This window comes from Anguilla anguilla, chromosome 13, assembly GCF_013347855.1.
Source record: "Anguilla anguilla isolate fAngAng1 chromosome 13, fAngAng1.pri, whole genome shotgun sequence".
Taxonomy (NCBI): domain Eukaryota; kingdom Metazoa; phylum Chordata; class Actinopteri; order Anguilliformes; family Anguillidae; genus Anguilla; species Anguilla anguilla.
In genome coordinates, this window is record NC_049213.1 from 12,546,445 (window position 1) to 12,571,493 (window position 25,049).

A 25,049-nucleotide genomic window follows, 5' to 3' on the forward strand; every position below is an offset into this window, starting at 1 on the left:
CATTATTAAATTCCAGTTTTTATTGTTGTACATACATACACAGTCTGCCAAGTTCAGCAATGGCCAAAATTAACTCTTGCCAAAACTGCCTTTTTGTTTGGAATGAACTTAAAACACTTGAATTTAGTTGTTAGTCAAAGTTGAGGACTAATTTTGATTGAATCCAGACCCAAGTAACTTTCCACTAAACCTAATCTAAATGCTTACACCAACATTTTCACAAAATGATAATTGGTTTAAGCCTGTCTATGTATCACTGTTATGCAGATAAGTCTTCATTTTGTAAGGAAGCTATATTGTCAATAAAACGTAAAATTGCTGTCAGTCAGATGGGCAATTTCAATCATTTTAAACGTTTTAAATTTCTAGACTACTGTATGAAAATCGGAACAGCTAACTCCTCATTTGTGAAGTAAGGAATACCTATTCCAGTTATAATGGTCTGGGGGTTAAATCCTGAGGTTTACACTCCTGCAAAGTTGGTTGCAATTACCCAACCTTGTTTAAGATCTTTTGCCGTTATGGTTATGATTACAATAGTATTGTAAACAGATTCATATGCAGTGTGCTTTGGTGTGAGTGGTTGTCGGAGTTGCATTGCTGCTCAAAGATAAACAGAGACAGCTGGACTCAGCAGTGGGATCATAAGGCTTGTTTATTATGGGCAGGGAAATGCAGGATGTTCAGCCGTATGCAAGATGTGAGTGCCTTTCAAAGTCATGCCTGCTGTGCTGTTCACTGCTGGATACGTTCTCCAAGGGCGGGAGTGTGATGAATTATGGGCTGTCTGCTAACCCCCACCCTATGTATCTAGGCAGAAAAGGTGCATTCCTTGTTTTAGCTACATTGTGCTTTGCTCTATGACAGAAACAGCTGACCTACGTATTTGTGTACATCTATGTTGTAGTGTACCATCATCCCTAGTATCTAGGGAATAAGGTTAGGAAAAAACTAAGTATTTTCATTGGTGTAACACAGATTGCAGTTGTCAGGCAGCATTGAGTTGCAGTTGTTACAATTTCTGAGGGTTGTTATATCATCAGGTTTCCCAGGTGAAATTGATTCATTTAAAAGACTGGACCTTCTACAGCACAGTGCTGTTGTGATCGTTTGCTAATTACAATGTAAAAAGCATATTCAAACTACACCGTTTGAAGTAATATTTGCTGCCATCTAGTGGTTAACGGTAAATGACAGTTGATGTGTTATTTATGGACTCCTACAATCTGGTTTATAGTCTGGTCTACTTCCAGACCCTAAGTGAAACATTTCACTTACCCCCCATATGCATTCTCAGTAAGCTCATGTTCAGTCTGGCTTTCTGTCTTCTTTCTAAATCAAATTATAAAATGGGTAGCTCAAATCAAGCAATCTGATTGGTTCATAGCTGTGGTATATTAACCATATACCACAGCTATGGCGTCTAATTCCTTTGCACAATTCAGTATCACTCCACGTCTGAGAAAAAAAACCCGTTAGTGTGTACGTTGCATAGCAACTGCCTCACACTATGTGCAGGCAGCCAGGAGGGCCTATTTTATTTTGAACATTATTATTTATTAATAAAAACTAGTTAAATTGGAGTGTGTCTATTACTTTCATACTGCCGTACTTGGTGGCCATTTTGCGTCGGGCCGAACAACGCCCCTTAGCTGTGATATAATGACCATATACCACGGCCTGTCGTGAGCTATTGCTTAAATATACCACAAGAGGTGTACGCTCAACATTCCATGCATGAAAGCCTTCCATTGGTTTCCATGGCAACAATTGTTTACTGCTGTGCAGAGCTGAATATTCTGTAGAAAAATACATTGTTTGAATTTCCTCCATACCTCGGAAGCATTACTCTGCAGCTCTGAAATATTACTCTGCATCTCTGAAGCATTACTCTGCATGTCTGATACATTACTCTGTATCTCTGAAACATTACTCTGAATCTCTGAAGCATTACTGTGCATCTCTGAAGCATTACCCTGTATCTCCGAAGCATTACTCTGTATCTCTGAAGCATTACTCTACATCTCTGAAGCATTACCCTGCATCTCCAGAGCATTACTCTGTATCTCTGAAGCATTACTCTTCATCTCTGAAACATTACTCTCGGGGGTGTTATGGTTTGGGCAGGTATCGCTACCACAGGTATTGGCTCACTTGTTTTCACTGACGATTAAACTGGTGAGAGCCACAGAAGGATTAATTCTGAAGTGTACAGAAGCATCTTATCTGTTCAAGTTCAAGAAAATGCCTCCTAAATTTTCGCACATACAAGACAATGATCACAAACATATTGCTAAAGCAACAAAGCCAAAAAAGAGAAAACTGAAGGCGACTAGCCCCTGAAACAAGTAGGAGCTGAAGATATACTTGTGTCTGGTATTCAGAGTACCGGACTTCAAACGAGGGTGTTAACGGTTAAAACTGCTGGGTTCGGAAAATTAAACATATCTCAATGAACTCTCAGCTTGCTGACATACCTCCTAATGAAAGCTGGCACTCTGCACTTTAACTGCATGTGAATTGGTTGATTACAAATCTAAAATTGTGGAGTACAGAGCCAAATCAAGAAAACATGCTCACTGCATATACGTATTCATATTATATATATATATATATATATATATATATATATATATATATATATATATATATATATATATATATATGACAACTACAAAAAGGCTGGCAGCAATATTGCCAGTGAAAAACCATTTAATGAAGGGGAACACTATGAGATCCTCTTATTTTATGGGATAGCCTGTGTTGCTGTTATTCTGCATGACTGACAATGCATTGAAGAAAAACATTTTTTAGAAACATTTTACTGTAAACAATGTTTTTTTGTGTAGTTAGTAGCTTTTTCTTTTGCCTGTGGTCTACATCGTCATCCTGCACTTTGACATGGTCTCATTTTGTTTATTTTGGCTGCTGATGTCACTTTCACCAGTATAAATTAATATGTCCTTAATTAAATCATTGTGTCGCCAGTCCTCAACTCTGTGTTTCTTGGTGCCTTTTATGGCAAATTCTTGTTTGACTTTACATCATTTTTAATAAAATGTTTTCTGGATTCCTGCCTCTTGCCCAATGCACGCTGGGATAGGCTACAGCACCTCCCACGATCCTGCCCAGGATAAGTGGGTATAAATAATAGACGGATAGATGGATGTTTTGTGCATAGGCCTTCAATCGTAGCAAAAAAATTTGATAGAATTGTATCACTCCTGAAAGCTTACAGCAAAACATAACGTGTCATTCTGTAACATACTCATGTGTCCTTCACAACTCCTTCAGGCGTGATCCTTACTTCTTAATTTTCTTCAGTCTCTTGCTTTACTGTTTTGAATACAAGACCATGGTGAGCTTGCACATGAGATGGGTGTCAAGGAGAATTATGAGCCATGTTAATACTTCAGGGAGGAGGAGCCACAGTCACTCAAACTACTCAAACCACACAAACTTCTGGCAAAGCAGTGGAGTTTCTAATTCTTCTGTAACCAGTGTAGAGTCTTTGAAAGTGACTACATTTCCCAGGGTATTTGAACTTCATGTTTCCCTTGCTGTCCTGCAGTTGTATTTGGCAGTTAAATCATTTTGCTTTTAGTGAAAGTACAAAGTTCACACAAAAGTAAATTACACATGGTAAGCAAACACCACTAGAGTTAGATATAGTCAAAGTTCTAATATGTGCCAGCAACAAGATACATGCCTCAAGAACTTACAAGAACAAGGACTTCCAAGATAAAGGGATGGAAAGGTTAGTTATTTTTTATTAAATAGAAACACTAATGCATATTCTGAAAAAGTAGGTTTTTTGGATGTTTTCAGGAAACAGGCAGATTCACAAAATTGTCCAGTGTCTTCATACAGACATGATTGAATCAAGCATTTTATAGAGGAAATGATAGGACATCTTGGGACCCCAGAAGAATACCCAAAAATTCTCCACAAATCACTGTCAGTGTTGCTCTAATGGTTGTTACCAATGTACTCAGTGATTGGTAGAGCTAGGGTTTTTATGAGTAAGGTGACAGCATGATGATCCTATCTCTATTTTATCATCCCTGGTTTTATGTTGTCTCTCGGCACAATACAGTATCCCATTCATTATTCCATACATTATCCATACAGCAGGTGCCATAATTGAGCCATCCCTGTGAGTGGGGTAGACACTGTCTGTGGTGCTGCCCCACTCCTGTGATTGGTGGTAATGATGATGTCACACTGTACCTATGGTCCAACAGCACTTCTGTGAGTGGGCCCTGTGGTACTCCTGGGCCAGTACGCATAGAAATTCAGAGGAAATAACTTAAGAATGGCCTCAAGCCCCAACTTGGATGAAATAGGTTCTCAAGTTGCTTGCAGGACATTGGAAAAAACATTTTGTAAAGAACAGAGTGTATTTTTAGGTTTTGTTTTGTCAAAAACTAGGTTTCGTCTTTTTTCAAGTGCTGATATAAATGTGATTACCTTATCATTCTTTTCACTCACATTCCTTAGAAGAATGTCTTTATCCTGCTCAATTTTTTAAAGTAATGTTGTGCGTGCTTTACACCATTTCAGCAAATGTTTGGCTTTACGCATGATGATCTTAGGCTTGTGTGCGGCGGCTCGACCGAGGAAACCCATTTCATGAAGCTCTTGACGTACAGTTCTTGTGCTGATGTTGCTCCAGAGGCAGTCTGGAATTTGGCAGCGTTTCAGCACTCGGCAGTCCTGTTTTGTGACCTTGTGTGGCACCTCTAGCAGGACAGAAATTTGACCAACTGACCTGTTGGAAAGGTGACATCCTACGACAGTGCCACATTGAAAGTGACTGAGCTCTACAGTACGACCCGTGCCAATGTTTGTCTATGAAGATTACATAGACAAACAAATATGCTGCCACATAGAGATACTGGAACATACGTAACTAAATAAATATATATGTGACCAAAAGTTGCCCAAAAGGTACCTTAGCCCTCTGGACTTAAGTACTTGGTGATGTCTATGTCATAAAATGACAGCCCCGAAGGGTGCTCCAGGGCTAACACTGAACAGCTTGAATCTCTAACCAAAAATATTCAAACCACTTCATAGTGCCATCGGCTTTTAATACAAGTATACATTTTAACCAATCACAGCCTAGTGCTGGAGTCTGCAGTATGAAGGGGAATTAAAGGAAGCAAGTTCCCTTTGTGTAACTGCAGATGATAATTTCTGGAGCGCCAGTCAGCGCCACACACTGATGCGCCAGATAGTAGCTTTTTATCCCATTTCGCAGTTTTGATATGGTAGCGAATGCTGCTGAAATGTCAGTTCATCCACGATTTTGCTCCTCATATGCAAGGAAAGAACCGTGGCTTCTGGTCTATATTGAATACTAAATGCTAAATCGATTGGGAAAAACTCGATATTCATCTTAATTTAGGCTACTCGAAATAACCCGGACGGGTAGCTAGTTCCTTTTGATCAAGATACAGTTTGTAGCTACTGCTTCCATGTACGTTCTATCGTTTTACCCACCTCCACATAAAATGTACGTTTTCGACACTCGTCGATTTTCAGTGTTTGATTTGTCTGGTCTTTATCCGCGTGTGGGACCGGAAGCTGTTTGGAGTTCGAGTTAAACGCTACCGGAGATGCTCTCGTCGCCAGAGAAAACAAGCGGAGAGCAAGAGACATAAATCCGACAATCGGGGCCCATCGCCTGTCGCGACAGGTGAGGCAGTTATGAGGACGGAGTAAGAGCGCAGTACTTTAAAGGTGTCATGAGGGCAGCTGCAGGTTTCTGTGTGGTTCATGTTCACCGCAGTTAACCAGCGGAGCTGTCTAGCCAGCCAGCTAGAAAGCTAACTAGCTAGCAAGGTCTAGCGCATCGGTTGGGGCGGTGGGTGCCATAGCAACGGCGCAAAAGAAACATTATTCGGCTTCAGACAGACACAACAGGGCGAGATACAATGTCAAAAACCAGTCTATCAAGCGGGAAATTGGATGCATGAATGCATTTTTAATACAGAATAGTTTTGTAGGTGAATTTCACAGACTTGTCACGTTTTGTATCGCCGGTTTATGCATTCAGTGTGTGCGTAGACTATGTCTGTCTCATTGGCTGAGAGTGTGTTGAGCTAATGTGAGGAGCGCAAATGAAGCCTATTTTACAGCAAGCTAGCTTGTTAGCTAAATTAGATGCCTTTTACAAACTTCTTGCTATTTAGCTAGATTGTTAGCTTTATGCGACACCTTGATTTGGAATGCACGTGTGTTGCTTGTTGTCGACATTGCACAGCTAATGATGTCTACTGACAAATTAGCTAGCTAGGTATGCTAGCTAATAGATTGTTTGCGAGGCGTGTTCAAATAGATTGCTAACGTAGATAGCTAGCTGCGCTTGCTGTGGGGAAATATTTTATCTGTCATTAGTTAACGTTAGCTTAAAATCTAGTTTGCTTGGTAGCTTGTCAGACAGCATATCTAATGTTCATTTTAACAATAGATGTTGTTCAAAAACTTCTGCAGAAGTCTGTGCCACAGCCTAAAGCAAAGATCGTTAGCTAACAATTGCAACAAGCCGCTCTTCATTCAAACGTTGACGATGATCAGCGATTGCGCCTTTGGTGAAACGAAAGAGAACAGTTATCTAACTGGCTAGCTATCTGTCGAAGATGTAATTGTAAACGTTAGCTTTCGCTGTATTTCAACAGAATTATGACAGTTTCAGTGTTTGACCAGTTGACATTTAACTCAAAAACTTTCTGTGAAAATATGTTATTCTATATCGATAATTACTTAATGCATTGTTGAGTACCATGTACGTGTCAGTATACTTGTTGGTCAGATAAGTACCTGATGTCTACCTGTGTCTGTTTATAATAATAATAATAATCGTGTAATTCAGGTGTCTGAACAGTGACTCATTACTTAGTTTTAATCGACACTTTTGTTCATTTCTATTGTGCCGCAGTCTTTCAGTTATTCTTACAATGAAATTTGGCTTTATTTAGTCACGTCTATGGCCGTGATTAATAGTGTCTGTGTGTTCTCTGATATTATTTTGAGAAAAAGCTATTGTGGTTTTCATCCTTTTCAAACATCTCCTATACTGTATGGTAAGCTCTAAACACCCATCAATTTGCCTAACATTTTCAACAGTTCCTTTTTTTGTAAAGTGTAACGTTACCACGCGGCCTATTCAGTCCTGAATTCATGCGAAGTTCTGTAATTTAACATTGTTAAAGACGCATTGGCGAAAACCCAAGTGCCGATTTATGGCACGTAATTTCGCAGCTGTATAGGTACTGAAAGCAGGCCTCACCCACAGTTTTCCATGCTGAGGGTGTGATGCGTGTGTCCCAAATTGTCTGCGACCTGAGGCTGGTTTTCCACGAGGGAGGCCCTGTGGTTGGTCTGGTCCATCTCTCTGCCTGTGCCTGCTGTGCTCTAGCGGGAGAGTTTACACGGAGTTTCCACTGGTTGGCCGCCCACGCACTTGCTAGGTTTACATTTAGGGAGTTTTCGTCTTGAGTTCAGGTCAACACAAGCATCATTTTTTTTCAGCTTGGTTTTTGTTCTTTTCCTCCCTTTTGTCTTCTTTTTCAATACATACAATTTCTGTATTAGCTTGCTGTCACTATTTTGGTTCTTTTAAATACATGTCTCTTTGGTCTATTCTTTTATTGCCATTCCTCTTGCTACCCAAATTCTGATTAGTCTGTCGATCAACTCATAAAGGGCAAGTAAGAATTCTTACAGTTGACCCATTTTTTTAGGAGCCAGTTAAAGCGACTTATTGCAGAGAGCAGATCATTTTGATGGGTTCACATTAATCAGTGCTTAAGAGTATGTTGTTGCTCCTTGCCCTTCGGTGGTTCATGATGCTTCACCTACCCAACACTGTTGTTGATCTGTTATCTCTGTCTCACACCTCTGTTTGGATTCCTAGGGTGAAAGAGAGTGGATGGAGGAACTTATAGTGGGCGTACCCAACCTTACCCTCGTATAAATAACAGGGAAGAAGTTGTGCATGATGTCTGACAGATGAGTAGAGGTGCACTTAAGTGAAAGGCAAAAAAGACTGAAAGGCAGGGAGACAATAACAGAAAAAGAAGAACATCAAAGAGACAAAGGAAGAAACCGAGGGGGCGTGTAGAAGGTAAATGAGTGCATGTTCAGATTCTGTCTTTTTTTTGAGAGAGAGAGAGAGAGAGAGAGAGAGAGAGAGGACAGTCTACTGTGAGTCAGGGTCACTTCACCTCTGAGCATCGTGGGAATCGGGACGAGGCTTACTGTCATCGGTGACATTGCCGGCTGATGGAATAGAGCCGCGCTCGGGGAGATGCTCAGGGACCCTCTGAGGAAATGCCTGTCCGCCAAAGCCGCCGTTTAAGTGTCTGTGTCTGTCTGTTCCACAGTCAGCGGATGTCAGGATGGATGCTGACGACTGCAATGGCCGTTCCTATGTGTCAGGTAAGGCACCAGTTTGTACGTGCGCATCTTGTGTAATTTGTACTTTTGTACATTTGTAATTCTGTATATCACAGTCTTAGAAACTAGATGACAGGACGTAGTCTTACTTTTTCTGGTGCTTTTTTCATTCATTTTTTTGAATGTCATCATGCTTTATTTATTTGTTTGTTTATTTATTTTATTTTTTGATCTCAGTTTGGAGTGCCCAATCATATATCAGCACTCATAACAGGGTCTCCCAGCTCTCGTTTCTGGAGAGCGCACACAAATGCACAAGCACATGCTCTCCTCCGAAGTCAAGCGCCACTTCTTATCACACTGTAGCTCACGAGTCGGGCTCGCAAAAGGATGAGTCTGAGGAAAGACACTTCGTGTGCGGCTCAACAGGCGGTCTCTGAGGCTTCCGATCAACCAGCAGGGGTCGCTGGAGCAAAATGGGACGCAGATCCCCTCCAGCTGAACCCTCCCTGACCCTAGGCAACAGTACCACCAATTATGCCCAGATGGTACAGTCAGGATACAATCCTGGACCATGGGGCTTATCCAGGGATGGGCGATATGGCCAAAAATCTTATCACGATACACTGATATGTTTTCATATAACACGTTTGACGATAAAAGGTTAACCTTTCCCCTCATTTCAGTGTAGAGCTGTGGCAGTGCGGTATGCAAAAATTAGCCTCTTGAATCCTTTCTTTTCCACAGTGCTGATGGGCCGCATGTCTTGAGCAACACTGCCTGATGACGTGCAAGTCTTTGTGTCATTTCGAGTTCTCACCTTGGCATGAGAGAAAGGCGGCCACAATCATTTGTTGCTTTGGTCGCACATCAGTCAGGCAACTAATACTTGGGTGGTGCCTTAGTCTTTGTGTTGTCCTCATGGTCAGAAATGACCCTTTTCTGAGTTTAACAGCTGTGAAAAGCCCATAAATTTTCTTCTTTTTATTTTTCAGAGAATTTGGTGACTTTTGCTAGAGTGCCATTGCCTTTTTTTTATTTTTATAAAAAGCAATGCACCGTCAGGATACAGCAGGCTTATAAGTCTTTTATAAGCCTGCTGTTATGAAATCAGTAGTCATAATTGTGTTTCTGTCTTTGTCGCCACTGGTCTGATGCATAATTTGCAAAGAACATTATTCGGCACCATGTCAGGCTTAAGGAAGACAAGCCACTTCCGTATGACAGTTTGGCCTTTGTTGTCAACAATTTCTACTTGCTTGAAGCTTCCTGTGTGGACTTCTCCTTTGCGTTCACTTGAGCTTTTGTCTTCGCTTATTATTTTATCGACTCCATACGAGTGCTTACTCTTCACCAACTGCAGAAGTTGTGTGTGTCTCTGGCTTACTAGCTTATTTTTGCAGGTTTATTCATGGCATGTGATTGGCTATGCGTGCTGTCGTTGTGATCATCACACTATGTGATGTTAATTTGAGCAGCGGGAAAACGGACACAATTTTTTAAATTTATAAAATGATGCCCGGGATTTATTGTGGCATAACATCATCGCAATAGTTACTGATATTGAGTTATCAAGTTACTGATATTGAGTTATCACCCCAAACCTTGGGACATCCACGCACTAGAATGAGAATAGCACTTTAAGCAGATGATCCACCCAGCAGCCTCCCCATCATTTGCAATGTAACATGCATTTTACTAACGCCTGGTAGTCACAACTTGATTTTAGCCGCTCTTTAGATCTTTACAATCTTTGCCAGTCCGTTTGCTATGAGTTTTCGGCCCGTGAACGCAGGCTTACTTTGGCTTAAACTCTCAGGTTGTTTAGTGTATCTGCTCCTGCGAGTGGTGCCATTTGCTCTTGTGATTGTCTTACAAGCTGCAAGTGGATATCACACCGTTTTGACATTTTTGCCAGTTCTTGAGTTTCCGAAGCAGGGGAGGACTGCCAAATGCCAAGGGAAAATAGTCATTCTTCAGCTTCATGTGCCAGCAGTTTTGCTTTCTCTAAGCTGTCAGTGTTTCTTATAGAGCTCCAGTAAGAGTGCCAATGTAAGAAAAATGTCAGCATAAGAAAAATTCTACGTGAAAGATGCAGGCTGTAAATACATGCCAGACAGCAGGAGAATATGAGGAATTTACTGAGCTGGGGGAGAGATTGAGGTTTATGTAATCCTCCAAAGACTGCTAGCATGCTACTTCAAACTACGGAACCACACCATCTGGAAAGAAGGTGGATGGCTTGGTGGAAACAGTTGGTGACTTTCTGTCTTTGGCTTGTGGTTGCTGTGAGCTGGAGCAGTTTGGCTTGCATTACCTACCTATACTACGAAACGTATTATCTGTATTGTGTGACTGAAGCAGCTTTGAGACACAAAAGTAATTTTGTACAATAATGTGTTAACAGTCTAAGCTGAAGTATATTATGAGTGTGTGTGTGTGTGTGTTTAGGCAGTGGAGACTCATCGATGGAGAGGGAGTTCACTGGAGGCTTGGGGGCGCCCAGCGTGAGCACTCCCAACAGCCGGCACACCTCACCCAGCCGATCCCTCAGTGGTGAGTGCGCTCACACCGCTCTGTCTGTCTGCCGGGTGTACCGTACGCACCAGACTACCGTACCCCAGCCACAGCCTCAGCCACTGTTCTGTGGTCTGACTCACTTACTTTCTTTGAATGACTTTACTCTCTAGCCTGTACTGTACTGACTCACTTTCTGGAATAACTAGTCTGTAGTCTGTACTGTACTGCACTGACTCATTTTCTGGAATAACTTTACTCTCTAGCCTGTACTGCACTGTATTGGCTCACTTTCTGGAATAACTTTAATCTCTAGTATGTACTGTACTGACTCACTTTCTGGAATAATTTTAGGCCATATTCTGTACAGACTCTCTTTCGGGAATAACTTCAGTCCCTGTTCTGTACTGTACTGACTCACTTTTTGGAATAACTTTACTCCCTAGTCTGTAATCTACAGACTTTCTTTGTGGAATAACATTAGTCCCTAATCTGTCCTGTTACTGAATCATTGGCTGGAATAACTTTAATCCCTAGTCTGTACTGTACTGACTCATTTTCCGGAACAACTTTAGGCCATAGTTTGTATTGTACTGACTGTTTGTGGAATAAGTTTAGCCCATAGTTTGTTACTGCACTGACTAATTTTCTGTAATAAATTTAGTCCCTAGTCTGTACTGTATTGTAAAGTCTTGCTTTCTTTTAGGCATGCGCAGAGACTTTATTGTTTTTATTTGTAATTTTATCTGCTCGATCAAAAAACTTTCTGTATCTGTGATTATATTTGGACTGAAAACCAGAAATGGGTGTGGTTTAAACAAAAAAGTTGTTTATACAAGACAAATTTCTAGGCCAGTATACACAGACATTGCAATTGTTGTGCTTTCAAAAGCACCAAACTTATGACTGAACACTGACATGTCATTAATCATTAAGGATATTGACAGACCATTTATTTGTATTTTAAAAGTTGTATTTTACAAACAACACTAGTTCTGCTAGCTCTACCACACCAGGCACTGTAAATGCATTGGGAACAGGCAGCCCTGTTAAACTATCAAACCACTATTGAACAATTTCATATTCTGAGTCGATTGCTAACAGTCACAAAAAATGTTGCTAGATATCTACCTGGTCAGTCTTGGCTAGCTAGCCAAGCAGGCAAGCTGGCTACTACTAGTCTCTCTCACATGTTACATGCATCCCACATTAACTTTGTTTTTGGTGGATGTGGATGGTTTAAGACAAGACTAAGCTATTCATTACTTAAAGCGGACAGCAATGTATCTCTATATATTTCCGCAGTATCTCTCTCCTTCTGGGTGTGTGTGTGCGTGTGTGTCCGTAGCAGACTCACCCCTTAGCCCCCAAGTTTTGGACTTTAGTTCAGAACTAAATTTACGAAATTCAAAAAGGGAAGCCAAATTACAAATATTTTAATCTGAAATTTTTATTGAAAAGGTTCATTGCATTGCTGGATAGTTATTCCTTTGTAACAGGGTCTCATTGTGAGCTATACTGTAAATAGTTTTTTTTTTTTTTTTTTATCATCTCAAAAGTTTATCCATGGACGTAAATGCTTCCTGACCTGAAAGTGGCAGAGAGCGGAACCGTCCACACATTGGACATATACATTTTCATTACGACATTTGGATATTCATCTATCATGAGGCGTGTGTAGGAGTGACAAATTAAATTTAGCAGACATAAGAAGGTCATCGCAGGTTGTCGCGTTGCTCTGCTCGCCATGGAAACGCTTCTCCTAACGCACGGCCACTCTCCACGTCTTCCCAGCGAACTCCATCAAGGTGGAGCTGTACAGCGACGAGGAGCCGGGCCGCGGGGCGGGGCCGGAGGAGCGGGGCGCGGATGAGAGGGACGAGGGGTGGAAGGACGAGAGGGGGGACAGGGCGGAGGAGGGCAGCCCCGAGCTGGGGGGCGGGGGCGGGGGCTACGGGGAGCTGGCCAGCCCCGAGCCCGTCTCGCCGGGCGCCATCCGCCTGCCCAACGGGAAGCTGAAGTGCGACGTGTGCGGCATGATCTGCATCGGGCCCAACGTGCTGATGGTGCACAAGCGCAGCCACACAGGTAAGCCCGGCTCGGCGCCCGCTCCGGCTTAACCGCGGCTTAACCTAACCCTGACCGCGGTTTAACTTGACCCTGACCCTGACCACGGCTTAACCTAACCCTGACCGCGGTTTAACTTGACCCTGACCCTGACCGCAGCTTAACCTAACCCTGACCGCGGTTTAACTTGACCCTGACCCTGACCGCAGCTTAACCTAACCCTGACCGCGGTTTAACTTAACCCTGACCCTGACCGCGGTTTAACTTAACCCTGACCCTGACCGCGATTTAACTTAACCCTGACCGCGGCTTAACCTAACCCTAACCACGGCTTAACCTAACCCTGACCCTAACCGCGGCTTAACTTAACCCTGACCCTGACCCTGACCGCGGTTTAACTTAACCCTGACCCTGACCGTGGCTTAACCTAACCCTAACCACGGCTTAACCTAACCCTGACCCTAACCGCGGCTTAACTTAACCCTGACCCTAACCCTGACCGCGGCTTAACTTAACCCTGACCGTGGCTTAACTTAACCCTGACCCTGACCCTGACCGCGGCTTAACCTTAACCTAACCCTAACCCTAACCCTGACCCTGACCGCGGCTTAACTTAACCCTAACCGCGAAGCGCTCTGTAGCAGGGGCTGGCTGAGTTTGTTTTTCGGAGATGAACAATGGGTCTGACACCTCCCCTTCATCCTCACTTCCTTCTCTTCCTCATTGGCTTTCTAAGGAGACCCTGCAGTCATACGTCAGTCATATTCTCCAGCCACTCTAACACTGGCGAATGATATTGGTGGTACTGATGGTAACTGTTGCCACAGGGCTAACAGACGTTCCTGTGAATATGTTATGGACACGCGTTTCCATGGAGACCATTGTAAACACGATTCGATCTGCTAGATTTCGTTGATAAGTATTATCAAAAACTACATCTGCAGCACTTTTATAACAGCCCATTTCCCTCTACTTCCCATAATTGAGATATTATACTAGATCAATCAAAAAATGTAAAAGCTAATTATGATAAAAGTTCAAAAACACACAGCATTGTGCAGTGTGTTTCCCACAGGTTGAGAATTTTTTTGTGGTGATCGACTCTGTGTGTGTTTGGAGGGGGTGGGCTTAGTGACGAGGGGTGAGAATTGTGTGCAACACAGTCCTTGCGACTCGCGCCATTGGTACATTTCAACAAATGACTGAGCTCTTTGGCACAAGGAAGAGAGGGAGGGAGAGAGCTGGCTTGTTTTGGAAACACAATGGCTAGCAGCATTTCGCTTAGTGCAGCTTTAATTTTGTCCCTAATAGCCAGACAATAAAAACGCCCGAAAGTGCACACACCCAAACTAAAACAAGCCCAAAAAACTGCCTGAATTTAACAGAAAATTAACAAGCGGACTTGGCAGTACTGGAAGGAAGGGGGGATGGGTGAAGTACAGTGTTTTGCTTTACAGAAATAAAAAACTGACGTAGACTCGCGGTGTTCCGAACAAAACATGGGGAGGCGGCCGCTTCATGCGGAGGCTGACGTCCCTCCAACAGCAGTTTTCCTCCTGATGGATGATGCTTGTAATTTTCGTCGCTTATTGTCTCGCGGAAACACTAAAACACTTTGATGTGAATCGGATCAATAATTATTGAGAAAAGGACAAAGCAACTCCACTGCTTTCCCGTGTTCGGAGTACCACATCATCTTACGGTGTCACGAGTGTCGCAGTCATCATGTTCAGAATTCCATGAGTCTATGTTAAATACAAAAAATCTTTTCGTACAGTGGCAAATCCATTTGGGTGGGCCGCCCAAATAAAGTCAATGTAAGGGAAACGGTGTTGTGTGCTGTTAGAGATGTCTTTTGAGTATGCGTGTATGTGCTCATTCATGTACGTGTGTGTGTGTGTGTGTGTGTGTGTGTGTGTGTTTTTGGCAGGTGAGAGGCCGTTCCAGTGTAACCAGTGTGGAGCCTCCTTCACCCAGAAGGGCAACCTGTTGCGTCACATCAAGCTGCACTCTGGGGAGAAGCCCTTCAAGTGCCCCTTCTGCAACTATGCCTGCCGACGCAGGGACGCCCTGACGGGCCACCTCCGCACTCACTCTGGTGAGCAAGGGGCGGGGAAATCGCACCGCCCCGCCCACTCACAGGGAGAGGAGAATAACACACAAACAAATTGGGGAAAGGGGAATAGCACACAGTTTGGGAAAGGGGAATAGAACACAGTTTGGAAAAGGGGAATCACACACAGTTTTGGAAAGGGGAATGTCTCACACGCAGTTTGGGAAAGGGGAATAGCAGGTGCAGGGGAAGGGTTCTGTTGAACCTCAATGTAGAACACATTACACTTTTATAAAAATCTAGAAATATAAATGTATAATGTGTTCTGCATTGTATGTCTCTCTGGATAAGTGTGAAAGGAATGTAATGCATTATAGGGCAGTAAACCCATGGCAAGCAATTGGTTGGACATGCCAGGCATTATGAAACCGGACCATGTGAGGACCATGTATGCGGTAATGCTTTGTGTGGCTGAGCAGTCGCTGTCCCCAGATGCCATTTTAAAATTCTTGCTTTTTCCTGAGAGCCTAACATGGAGTTTATGCAATTTGCCTGCAAAGAAATCCTTTCATTTTCCTAAACAACTAGATGTCCTTGGATTGTGTTATAATGGAGAGCTGAACTGTCTGGTCTCTCTATGGGTGGTTTGTGTGTGGCTGATGTGTAAAGGGCCTCCTCTTCACTCCTCTCTTCTCTCCCTGTGTCTCAGTGTCCTCCCCCACCGTAGGGAAGCCGTACAAATGCAGCTACTGCGGCCGCAGCTACAAGCAGCAGAGCACACTGGAGGAGCACAGGGAGCGCTGCCACAGCTACCTGCAGAGCCTGGATCCCCAGCCCACACACAGCACCCACACACAGGGTAATGCCCCGCCCACACACAGCACCCACACACAGGGTAATGCCCCGCCCACACACAGCACCCACACACAGGGTAATGCCCCGCCCACACACAGCACCCACACACAGGGTAATGCCCCACCCACACACAGCACCCACACACAGGGTAATGCCCCGCCCACACACAGCACCCACACACAAGGTAATGCCCTGCCCACACACAGCACCCACACACAGGGTAATGCCCCGCCCACACACAGCACCCACACACAGGGTAATGCCACGCCCACACACAGCACTCTCACACAGGGTAATGCCCCGCCCACACACAGCACCCACACACAGGGTAATGCCACGCCCACACACAGCACCCACACACAGGGTAATGCCCTGCCCACACACACAGGGTAATGCCCCACCCACACACAGCACCCACACACAGGGTAATGCCACGCCCACACACAGCACCCACACACAGGGTAATGCCCCACCCACACACACACACACAGCACCCACACACAGGGTAATGCTCCACCCACCCACTCACACCCACACACACACACAGCAGCCACACATGGGGTAATGCCCCACCCACATTCACACACTATTTGACCAACCCGCCTGCTCACCTGACCACTTGCATTTCTCTCTCTCTCAGTACTGGGCCCAATCCTCAATTACTAACATTTATCTCAATATGCCAATACAGAAACACACAAATGTAAAGATTTAACCACAGCCCTACAGACAGGTGCATTTTTATCCCTTTGTAAACATAGTACAGTTGCAAAAAAGAGCTTAGTAAATAATCTTTTAATAAAGACATCAGTATCTCTCCATTAGGTTTAAGTCATAGGTGTACAGGCCGGGGTATTGCTGATCCAGAGTGCAGTTCGGCCAAATCATTGGGAATGTATTTGGAATTTTGGATACTGGATGCCCCTGAACAGCCCTGCATCATTGTCTGCCTTGCCTGCCTTTATTTAACCGTCCCCCACTGTGCCCACCCACACAGAACCGAGTGTACACAGACCTCCCATGTTTTTGCCTTTGACCCCTTTCTCCACACTGTTGGCCACACTGTACTACAAAGCTGCTAGTGCTGATTGGAGGGGGGCACATCTCACTCATAACAGCCGACCTATCACGTGACTGGGAGGAGCCAAAGCAGCGGTGACCTTTGGGACGCCGGCTGACCGGTCGAACCAGCGAATGACGTAGCATGTCTTGTGTGTGTGTGCGTGCATGCGCGCGTGTGTGTGCACGTGTGTGTGTGTGCGTGCGTGCGTGCGTGCGTGTGTGTGTGTGCGTGCGCGTGTGTGTGTGTGCGGGTGTGTGTGTGTGCGCGCGTGTGTATGTTTCGCTCTGTGGCGGCGCACAGGCGAGGACCTGCGGGATGTGGACTTCATGCCGGACTCCGTTCTCCAGCCTTCCGCCGACAAGATGACCTTCATTGACCGGCTGGCCAACAGCATCACCAAGCGCAAGAGGTCCACGCCCCAGAAATTTGTAGGTGAGCGCCCGCGAAACCCCAGACGGGCCCCTGCTGCGCAGACCGATCTGCACACGGGCCCCGCCCCGTTGCGACTCGCACCGCAGTTCTCCAGTATGACACAGAAAATGGCTCCTCGAGGACTGTGATTATGGATACCAGTTTAAACGCAGGGACATTTATAGGAAGCAATTTCCTGTGTTCCTGCTCATTAGAGTTGCGTGCAAGGACAAGTGATCAGTGATGTGTGTAGTGTGTAGTGCAGGGGTACTCAAATCTGCCCCTCGGGGCCAGTGGTGTGGCTGGTTTTCATTTCTCCTCTGTAATCAGGGACTGATTAAACCAGGTGAATGTAATCTCTGGCCAAATGGTAAATGGACTGCATTTATATAGCGCTTTTATCCAAAGCGCTTTACAATTGATGCCTCTCGTTCACCAGAGCAGTTAGGGGTTAGATGTCTTGCTCAGGGACACTCCAGCACGCCCAGGGCGGGGATCGAACCAGCAACCCTCCGACTGCCAGACAACCGCTCTTACCTCCTGAGCTATGTCGCCCCCATGCCAATCAGTGACGCTATTGGGCTGTTGACTTTCAGGCAGAAGTGGGGACCAGCAGTGCTGAATGTCCCTGGTGTGGTGTGTCCCAGCGTGTCCGTGTGTCTGTCTGCTCGCAGGAGAGAAGCACATGCGGCTGAGCCTCGTCAACGCACCTTATGAACTGAGCGCCGGGTTCGACAAGGAGGGGGACGTGATGGGCTCGCAGCACGGGGCGGCCAACCTGCCCAACTTTTCCGGCGTCGGCGGGCCGTTCCTGGGAGCGCCAGGCGGGGTAGGGGGCGGGGCCCCAGACCCTGTCCGGCCCCTCAGGCTCCCACCACCTCATCCGACCTGCCTGTCGGAGCTCACGCCCGTCATAAGCTCCGTCTACACCCAGCTGGCCCCCCTGGGCCCGCGGATGGACTGCACGGGGGGCGGGGGAGGAGGAGGAGGAGTGGGCGGGGCCCTGAGTCTGGGTGGGCGGGAGGCGGGGGAGGGTCACGAGGACCTTCCCCCCGGCCGCAGTCACGCCCCCTCCCCCAGCAACGGCTGCCAGGACTCCACGGACACGGAGAGCACGGCAGAGGACCAGTACCCCTCCGCCCCCCCGCCGCCCGCCGTCAACTCCAACCACCACGCCCCCCCGCCCCCGCCCCGCGCCCGGGACAGGCACAGCCCCGGTCACGCCAAAGAGAGGGACGGCGAGCGCGAACGGGAGGAGGGCGGTCCGTCGCTCCCCCCGCATCCCCCGCCCCCCGGCCCCGCCTCTCCCGCCCCGCGGGACGCCCTGAGGGTGGTGGACGGCGAGGGGCGGCCCGTGCGCTCCTTCCGCTGCGAGCACTGCCGGGTGCTCTTCCTGGACCACGTCATGTTCACCATCCACATGGGCTGCCACGGCTTCCGCCAGCCGCTGGAGTGCAACATCTGCGGCCACCGCAGCCAGGACCGCTACGAGTTCTCCTCCCACATCGTCCGCGGCGAGCACAAGGTGGGCTGAGGAGGGCCAGCGAGGCCCGGGGCGGGGCAGAGGTTGGGGAGGGGGGGAGGGGAAACGCGCGGGTAACGGTTTCGCGAGGCGTCGTTTTGTCCTTTTTCGAGACGAGGTCCAGGTGGGTTTGGTCTGCACCAGAGTAGGAGGTTCCCCCGTTGAAAGGGTGGGAGCCTGTAGACGTGAGGCCTTTTTGGCGGACACCTTGTGCCGTTTACGCATGGAAATGCACGAGACGGGTGTCGCATGGCGGTCGACGCGCTCCCTTTCACGGGAAAAGGGGGAGGGCCAAACCACGCACTTTGATTGCACTCTCAAACTGACTCATTTCTTTCGCAAAGCGCAGTCATTTCGCCTCAGAAGTGCCTTCCTGAAGTGTGGTTTGCCCTTTCTCTCTTAAAGTGGGCTCAAACCTGTTGCACAGATGACTGAGGTCCAGATTAACTCCTGCTGGAAGGGGGTTCAGAAGGGAAGGAATCAGGGGTGCGTAGTGCACTAGGGCTTATGGATTAAGGTTTCCTTGTCTTGTACTCAAGTTAAGGAACCGTAATGAATGGTGCCACTCTGCTTTCTTTCCAGACAGACGTAACATTCAAAGCGACACAGCTGTGGTGCACTCAGCCAATCCCATGCTAGCAGCCTCACTTACCTCACAGTGAGTAGCCTTAATTACGCAAGTCAGTCACGTACCACCTGATAATATGCACCTGTGTGGTAGTCGCGTCGTGTGGAAACTGGTGTAGTGGTACCGGCGTTAGGATAAGAGGGTCCGAATCATTTGCCATCACCATCCGTTCTTGAAGCAGCTTTATTGAAGTTAAACGGAGTAACTGATCCCAGGTCAGTGGAAGAGAGCAGCAGTGAGAGTTATAACCACATATCTGCCAGTGCGGCTGGGTGAAGATTCATCTGGGTCAAGCACGGGCCTTTTGGTTCATTTTATTTATTGCCCTTAAAATGTGATGGAATTACTTTGCTTTATGTATATATCGTTTAGATGATAGCAGGAATGTAATTAGTTGCTTGTTTTTATGCTCCTATACTCACATTATGCATAGTTTATGATTTTGTTTACACAATTGTAGACTCCCCCTCATTACTTAATGAAGCATTTTAGAGGATTTTAGAATTTCAAAGATAATAAGGCCATTTGTTTTTTTGTTTTTGTTTGTTTTGTTTTTTTTGGGGGGGGGGGTTCTTTAAGTAAATGTAACTATATATTTAGATGGAGAGAGGGAGAACCCACACGTGTTGCCTTATTAGATGCCCCAGAAATTGCAGTGAGATTTGAAGTGATGCCAATTACCATACATCTCGTTTAGCTTCTCATTTAGCTTGATGTACTGTTGAAATATTTCATCTGTAGGTTTACTTTATGCAAAGTTCATTAGTTGTCCAACCCACTACGCAGGAAAAAAGACAAAACAAGAAAAAAGCTAGAAAATCAAGATGCTTCAGGGCGTAGCTGTTGAACTCTGCATAAACCCACAAACTTTAGCATTAGCATGACAGAGGCTAACGGTGTCATCGTTTGAATTATGAACTCCAGTGTGGACGCTAACGAGGAGTAGAGTGAATTTATTTTGACATGTTTCTATTTCTGGTGCAGATCAAACAGACAATGTTTTTTGAGGGATTTTTGTGGGTTACCTCTTCGGAGGATTGCACTTTCCAACTTTGTATGTGTGTATGTGTTTTGCAGAGGACGCGGACTGTATGATTACAATGAGCTGAAAGGCTTTTTGGGCTGTGTGTGTGCAGACCGGGCAGGTGGTGGGCATCGCGTTCGGTGAGCGTGTTTTACTTTCCCCCCCATCCGCTCCTGTTGCACTGGTATGAGACGGGATTCCATTTTTGCAAATGTAAATCGAATCTTTAGCGAAGTATCCCAAAATATCGGTTGGCTTCCCGGCTCTCCAAAATGAAGAGACTCGCCATCCTCACCATCTCCGGCTAGTTCATTTGCATGGCGCTCCGCTGTTATGGCGTTTTGGCCTTTTAATCTATACCATTTGGAATAGAGGAATTGCTCAAAGTTGGAGTCCATGGCGGGAGAATTCTCGCGGTCTCTTAACGGGTAGGACGTCTCTTGGCGAATCAACAGAAACGTTTGAATGCACAACGTGTAACTATATAGAATTGGCTATTTGATTTCTTTTCGTGTATTTCTGTTGTGGGGAAATGTGGCATGCCGTTTATTTTTTAATGCATATTTTAGAAGAGAAGACAAAGTCATACAGTGGGGAAAAAGACAAAGACAAATCTAAAGCACTAAAGGGTCACTTTAAATACATGTCAAAGATTATTTAGAGGTACAGTAATGGTTTGTTATCAGCTGCTAGTGTGAGTTGCGGACGAATGAGTGTGGGTCTCTGAGCGGGTTGGCCTTTATGAAGCGGTCACCTACTTGCCAAAAGTGCTCCTGAGGATACTGATATCCTTGGCTGTAAGAAAGACTGTTTACTTGATGTTGTAACTTGGAATGTTCCTCTTGTTCGCTTAATCTAAACCATCAAATCTTTGCTGTGGTCCTGGACTAGTTGTAAGTTTTAGCGCACAAATAGATGAAAGCGTTAAGAGAGAAGTTGTATGGAGGGCTGTGGACACAGACGCCCGTGACATCGAACATTTTCAGTATTCCAGTGGATTGGGTCAAATTGGAGGAACGATAACAGGAAAAAGCAAATTACCATAAATCTAACGAAGTAATTAAATACAAACAGCAAAGTTGTTCTTTAAATGGATTGTTCAATGATAATGTATAAATATCACTATATATGCACTTAGATTGATGGAGAGATAAAGGTTTGTTAAAATTATATATTGAGAGAGTTTGTGTGTGTGTTTTGTCAGATTGTTTGATGTGTAGAGGGATTTGGATCTGATGAGTTATTTAACGTGACCAGGCCTTAATGATGGGGCGGAGCTTAGCAATCATTAGGTGGCTGGGGGGCGTTGGCTCGTTTTGGCAGCAAATGTCCGCTGTTCTCTTTTCCCCAGTCAGTCCATTTGTATTTCTCTATGCTGGGAGCGGTTATTGAAATCCCTTTCATGTTAAAAAAAAAAAACACATCTTACAGTGTGTGAACTGTGAATTCAATCCCCCAAAATTTGAGCAGTCTTAAATACCCAGTGAATTTATCTGGGAATTTTAGTTCTATGTCTTTAATATTTTGTGAGAAAGAAAGAAAGAAAAAAACAACAAAGAACCTCTTTACCTCAAATGATAAATGCCTCATGTTTTCTGAAGAAAAAAGATGTGGATTTCAGCTTTCTGTTCATTTTGCCTTTAGTTTGTAGGTGTGGAGGAGTTATGAGACGGCCAGAGATTAACTGTAACATAGTTTTGCATTTGTATTTCTTTTTCTATGTCTAACGAATTATTTCAATAAATTAATGAATAAAGTAAAGTTGGTTTTAAAATGACGGAAACAACAGTTTCATAGCTTCTCAATTCTCCTAAGGCAATCGATGTGATTTAAAGGAGTATCGTAACGTGTACCATCTTCTAATTGCGTGTGATCATTACGACGTTTGCTTTAAAAGTGGTCAAATTAAGATGAAGGTTGAATCCCTGTATATTTTAACTGTGAAAAGGCGAACCTAAAACTATGAATGGTATGCAAGAGCGAGCGGCTTAGTGGCACTGATGTAGTGCGATAACTACTTGTGAGAAACATTTCATTTAAACCCAAAAGGGCTTATTCTAAATTCTAGCATCACCGAGACAGAGACGAATTCAGTGATTTTGTTTGGTACTGCTGGTGCTGTTAACGCTTTCATCTTTGGCGCGGTGCATGTGCGCCGTTGTAACCTCGCTGCTGTAAAACGGCTAACGTAAAATCTCTACAAAACTACAATTACAGTCATCGATCAGACGCACGCTGCAGGTTTAACAGGTAGATTACACAGTCGCTGTTGACGTGATGTAGGCTATGAATACGGAAGGATGACACCTCAAGAATGACATGTGGATGGCTTTTGCACGTCCACAGTTCTGAAGTGCTTGGTGACTTCGGTCAGTATTCTGCCTTTATCCACATTTTCCTGTAGTATTCCTCAACGTCGAGGGTTCATGCAGTTCCGTTGCTTAAATATTTCCTGTGAATATTTCCGTTGATGACGATGGGAAATAACGAGGAAACAACTATCTGTCTAAACCAAATGGCACGTTAAGTAAATGCGCATGACTGCCAAAGAATTGATGACTGTCCTTGTAGCGGGGTTGACCTGGGGCGCGTGGTTGACATCTAAATTCACCCGTCTGCCGAAAGCAGAGCCCCACCGCCCAACAACTCCTTTACGTGGTTTCTCTCTTCTACCTCCACGGAAACCTGCCATTCGGAAGCCTGATTTGGTCGCTGATTTGAATTGGCGCGGATTAGTGTTCCACTTGAGGATCTGAACAGACTGGATGGAGAGGAATCGCGCGCGATGTGAACGTGAATCCAACTGCTAACCTCCACGTCCGTCCAAAGAATTCCAAGGGTTTGTTTAATTTTGTGGTCTTTCTGTGGCGGTTGCATTGGTCTACGCACTGAAGCCCGCATTAAATCATCGTTTCCATTGGATACAACAAACCTCCTTGATACAATTAACCTGCTACCACCAACTATGTATTTCTACAATGGAGATCAAACTCATAATGTTTTATGTAATGTTTTGTTTTATACTTGCCTACCTGCTTTTGTTGAACACCAGACTATGGGATGACTTGCACCTGAACAATCATTTAAGCTTTAAAATTTCTTAAGCTTTTCCCTCCCCTTTCAAAAAAAGAAAGTCAACACTGATGTATGCTAAGTCTGCACTGTTGTCACTTATAGGTCAAATCTGTTCTGCAAGGGCTTCTCACTTTTGTGATCTGTGAGCTATCCTCCTGTTAAGAATTGGATGTGTTGTGTTTCAGAATAACAAATGTAAAACAATGTTCATTTGTGAATCCATGTTCACTTTCAAGCTCAGCAACCAAAATGACTGTGACAGGAAGAAAGAAAGACATTGCTTTTGGGATTAGATCTAATTATTGAGCTACAAGGTCCTGCTCAGAGCAGTAGCACCCTTGTTAGTGCAATGCAATTTCGCTTGTATACGTTTAAGTATGAGTTTTAGGAAGGTAGAGGTGTATTACAAATTTCAATTCAAAAATTCAAGATGCTTTTTTTTAGACAGGGTGGTCCAAATTCACAAGTACTGAATTAATGGCTTGTTTTACTGATATTTTTTCAAACATCGTAACCCGAATATATACTTGGAAAAACAGTTCAAGACATTGCAACTATTTTTTTAACAATGAAGCGCAACGGTGTACGAGTTCCTTAATTTGTAAGGCTTCTTAAGATGTAGTGTCAAGACTGTAGGTTCCCACAGATTCAGTGACTAATGTATGAACCCTAGAGTTTACAGTTAGGGCCTGCTTCATGTCTTTCTGACATAGTGACAGGAGTGAGGGCACTGCATAAGAACGCCAGTGATCATCCACTGTCTTCCAGTGTTGTGCAACACTGGATGACAATAATGAAGAATATTTATTAGCTGTGTTGCATGTGATTATGGGATAGGTTGCAATGGACTCCCCCCCCCCCCCCATCCTTTTTTTAGCATTTGTACAGTAGCTTTTAAATCGAAAGCATACTTTGTACTCCTTTTCAGACCACCCGTGTACAAAAGATACCCTTTTATTTTGTTACTGATGTATAAAATTCCAAAGTGCAATATGTCCTCAATTTTTTTCCATGTGTTATTTTGTTCTCTATCTCTGTGAATGTTTGTTTTATAAACCTTTCTTGGATTTATCTGTTCTGGATTGCTATGTGCATTTGTGTTATTACCATTCTTTAACCTCTTTTTCTCCCTTTCTGTGAATGGTGTGGATCGCTTTAAATAAATAAAAAAATCAAAGAATTTAAAAAATAAGACTACTACTGCAGAGCCTTTGTATATGTAACATACTGTAATTATATATTTGTGTAATGGACAAACTACTGTAAGTTTTGTACTGTATTGGCAGAAGGTCTATTCCAAATAAAAATGAGAACTTTACAGGTTTCCTGTGATGTTTTATGTGAGTACATAATCTGATATCCTTGTAGATGAGGGAATATTGTGATGCAGATGTATAGCTGCAACTACACTTATATAAGATTCACAAATGT

General features: G+C 44.5%; 1 protein-coding gene across 6 annotated transcripts; it reads left to right on the plus strand.

The window, feature by feature from the left end:
- Positions 1–3,677: 3,677 nt before the first annotated feature.
- On the plus strand, positions 3,678–24,936 carry LOC118210573 (zinc finger protein Eos-like). Of its 6 annotated transcripts, none has more exons than XM_035386855.1 (9): positions 5,107–5,701; positions 7,922–8,131; positions 8,391–8,445; positions 10,855–10,959; positions 12,715–13,008; positions 14,918–15,085; positions 15,750–15,899; positions 17,259–17,390; positions 18,044–24,936. In XM_035386855.1, the coding sequence occupies exons 3-9, from the start codon at positions 8,406–8,408 to the stop codon at positions 18,901–18,903; spliced, it is 1,749 nt and encodes a 582-aa protein (XP_035242746.1). In that variant the 5' UTR covers positions 5,107–5,701; positions 7,922–8,131; positions 8,391–8,405; the 3' UTR covers positions 18,904–24,936. The 6 variants fall into 6 exon arrangements, with proteins under 6 accessions (XP_035242750.1, XP_035242746.1, XP_035242751.1 ...); XM_035386856.1 differs by lacking the exon at positions 5,107–5,701 and adding an exon at positions 5,728–6,007; XM_035386857.1 differs by lacking the exon at positions 5,107–5,701 and adding an exon at positions 6,821–7,088.
- Positions 24,937–25,049: the final 113 nt, after the last annotated feature.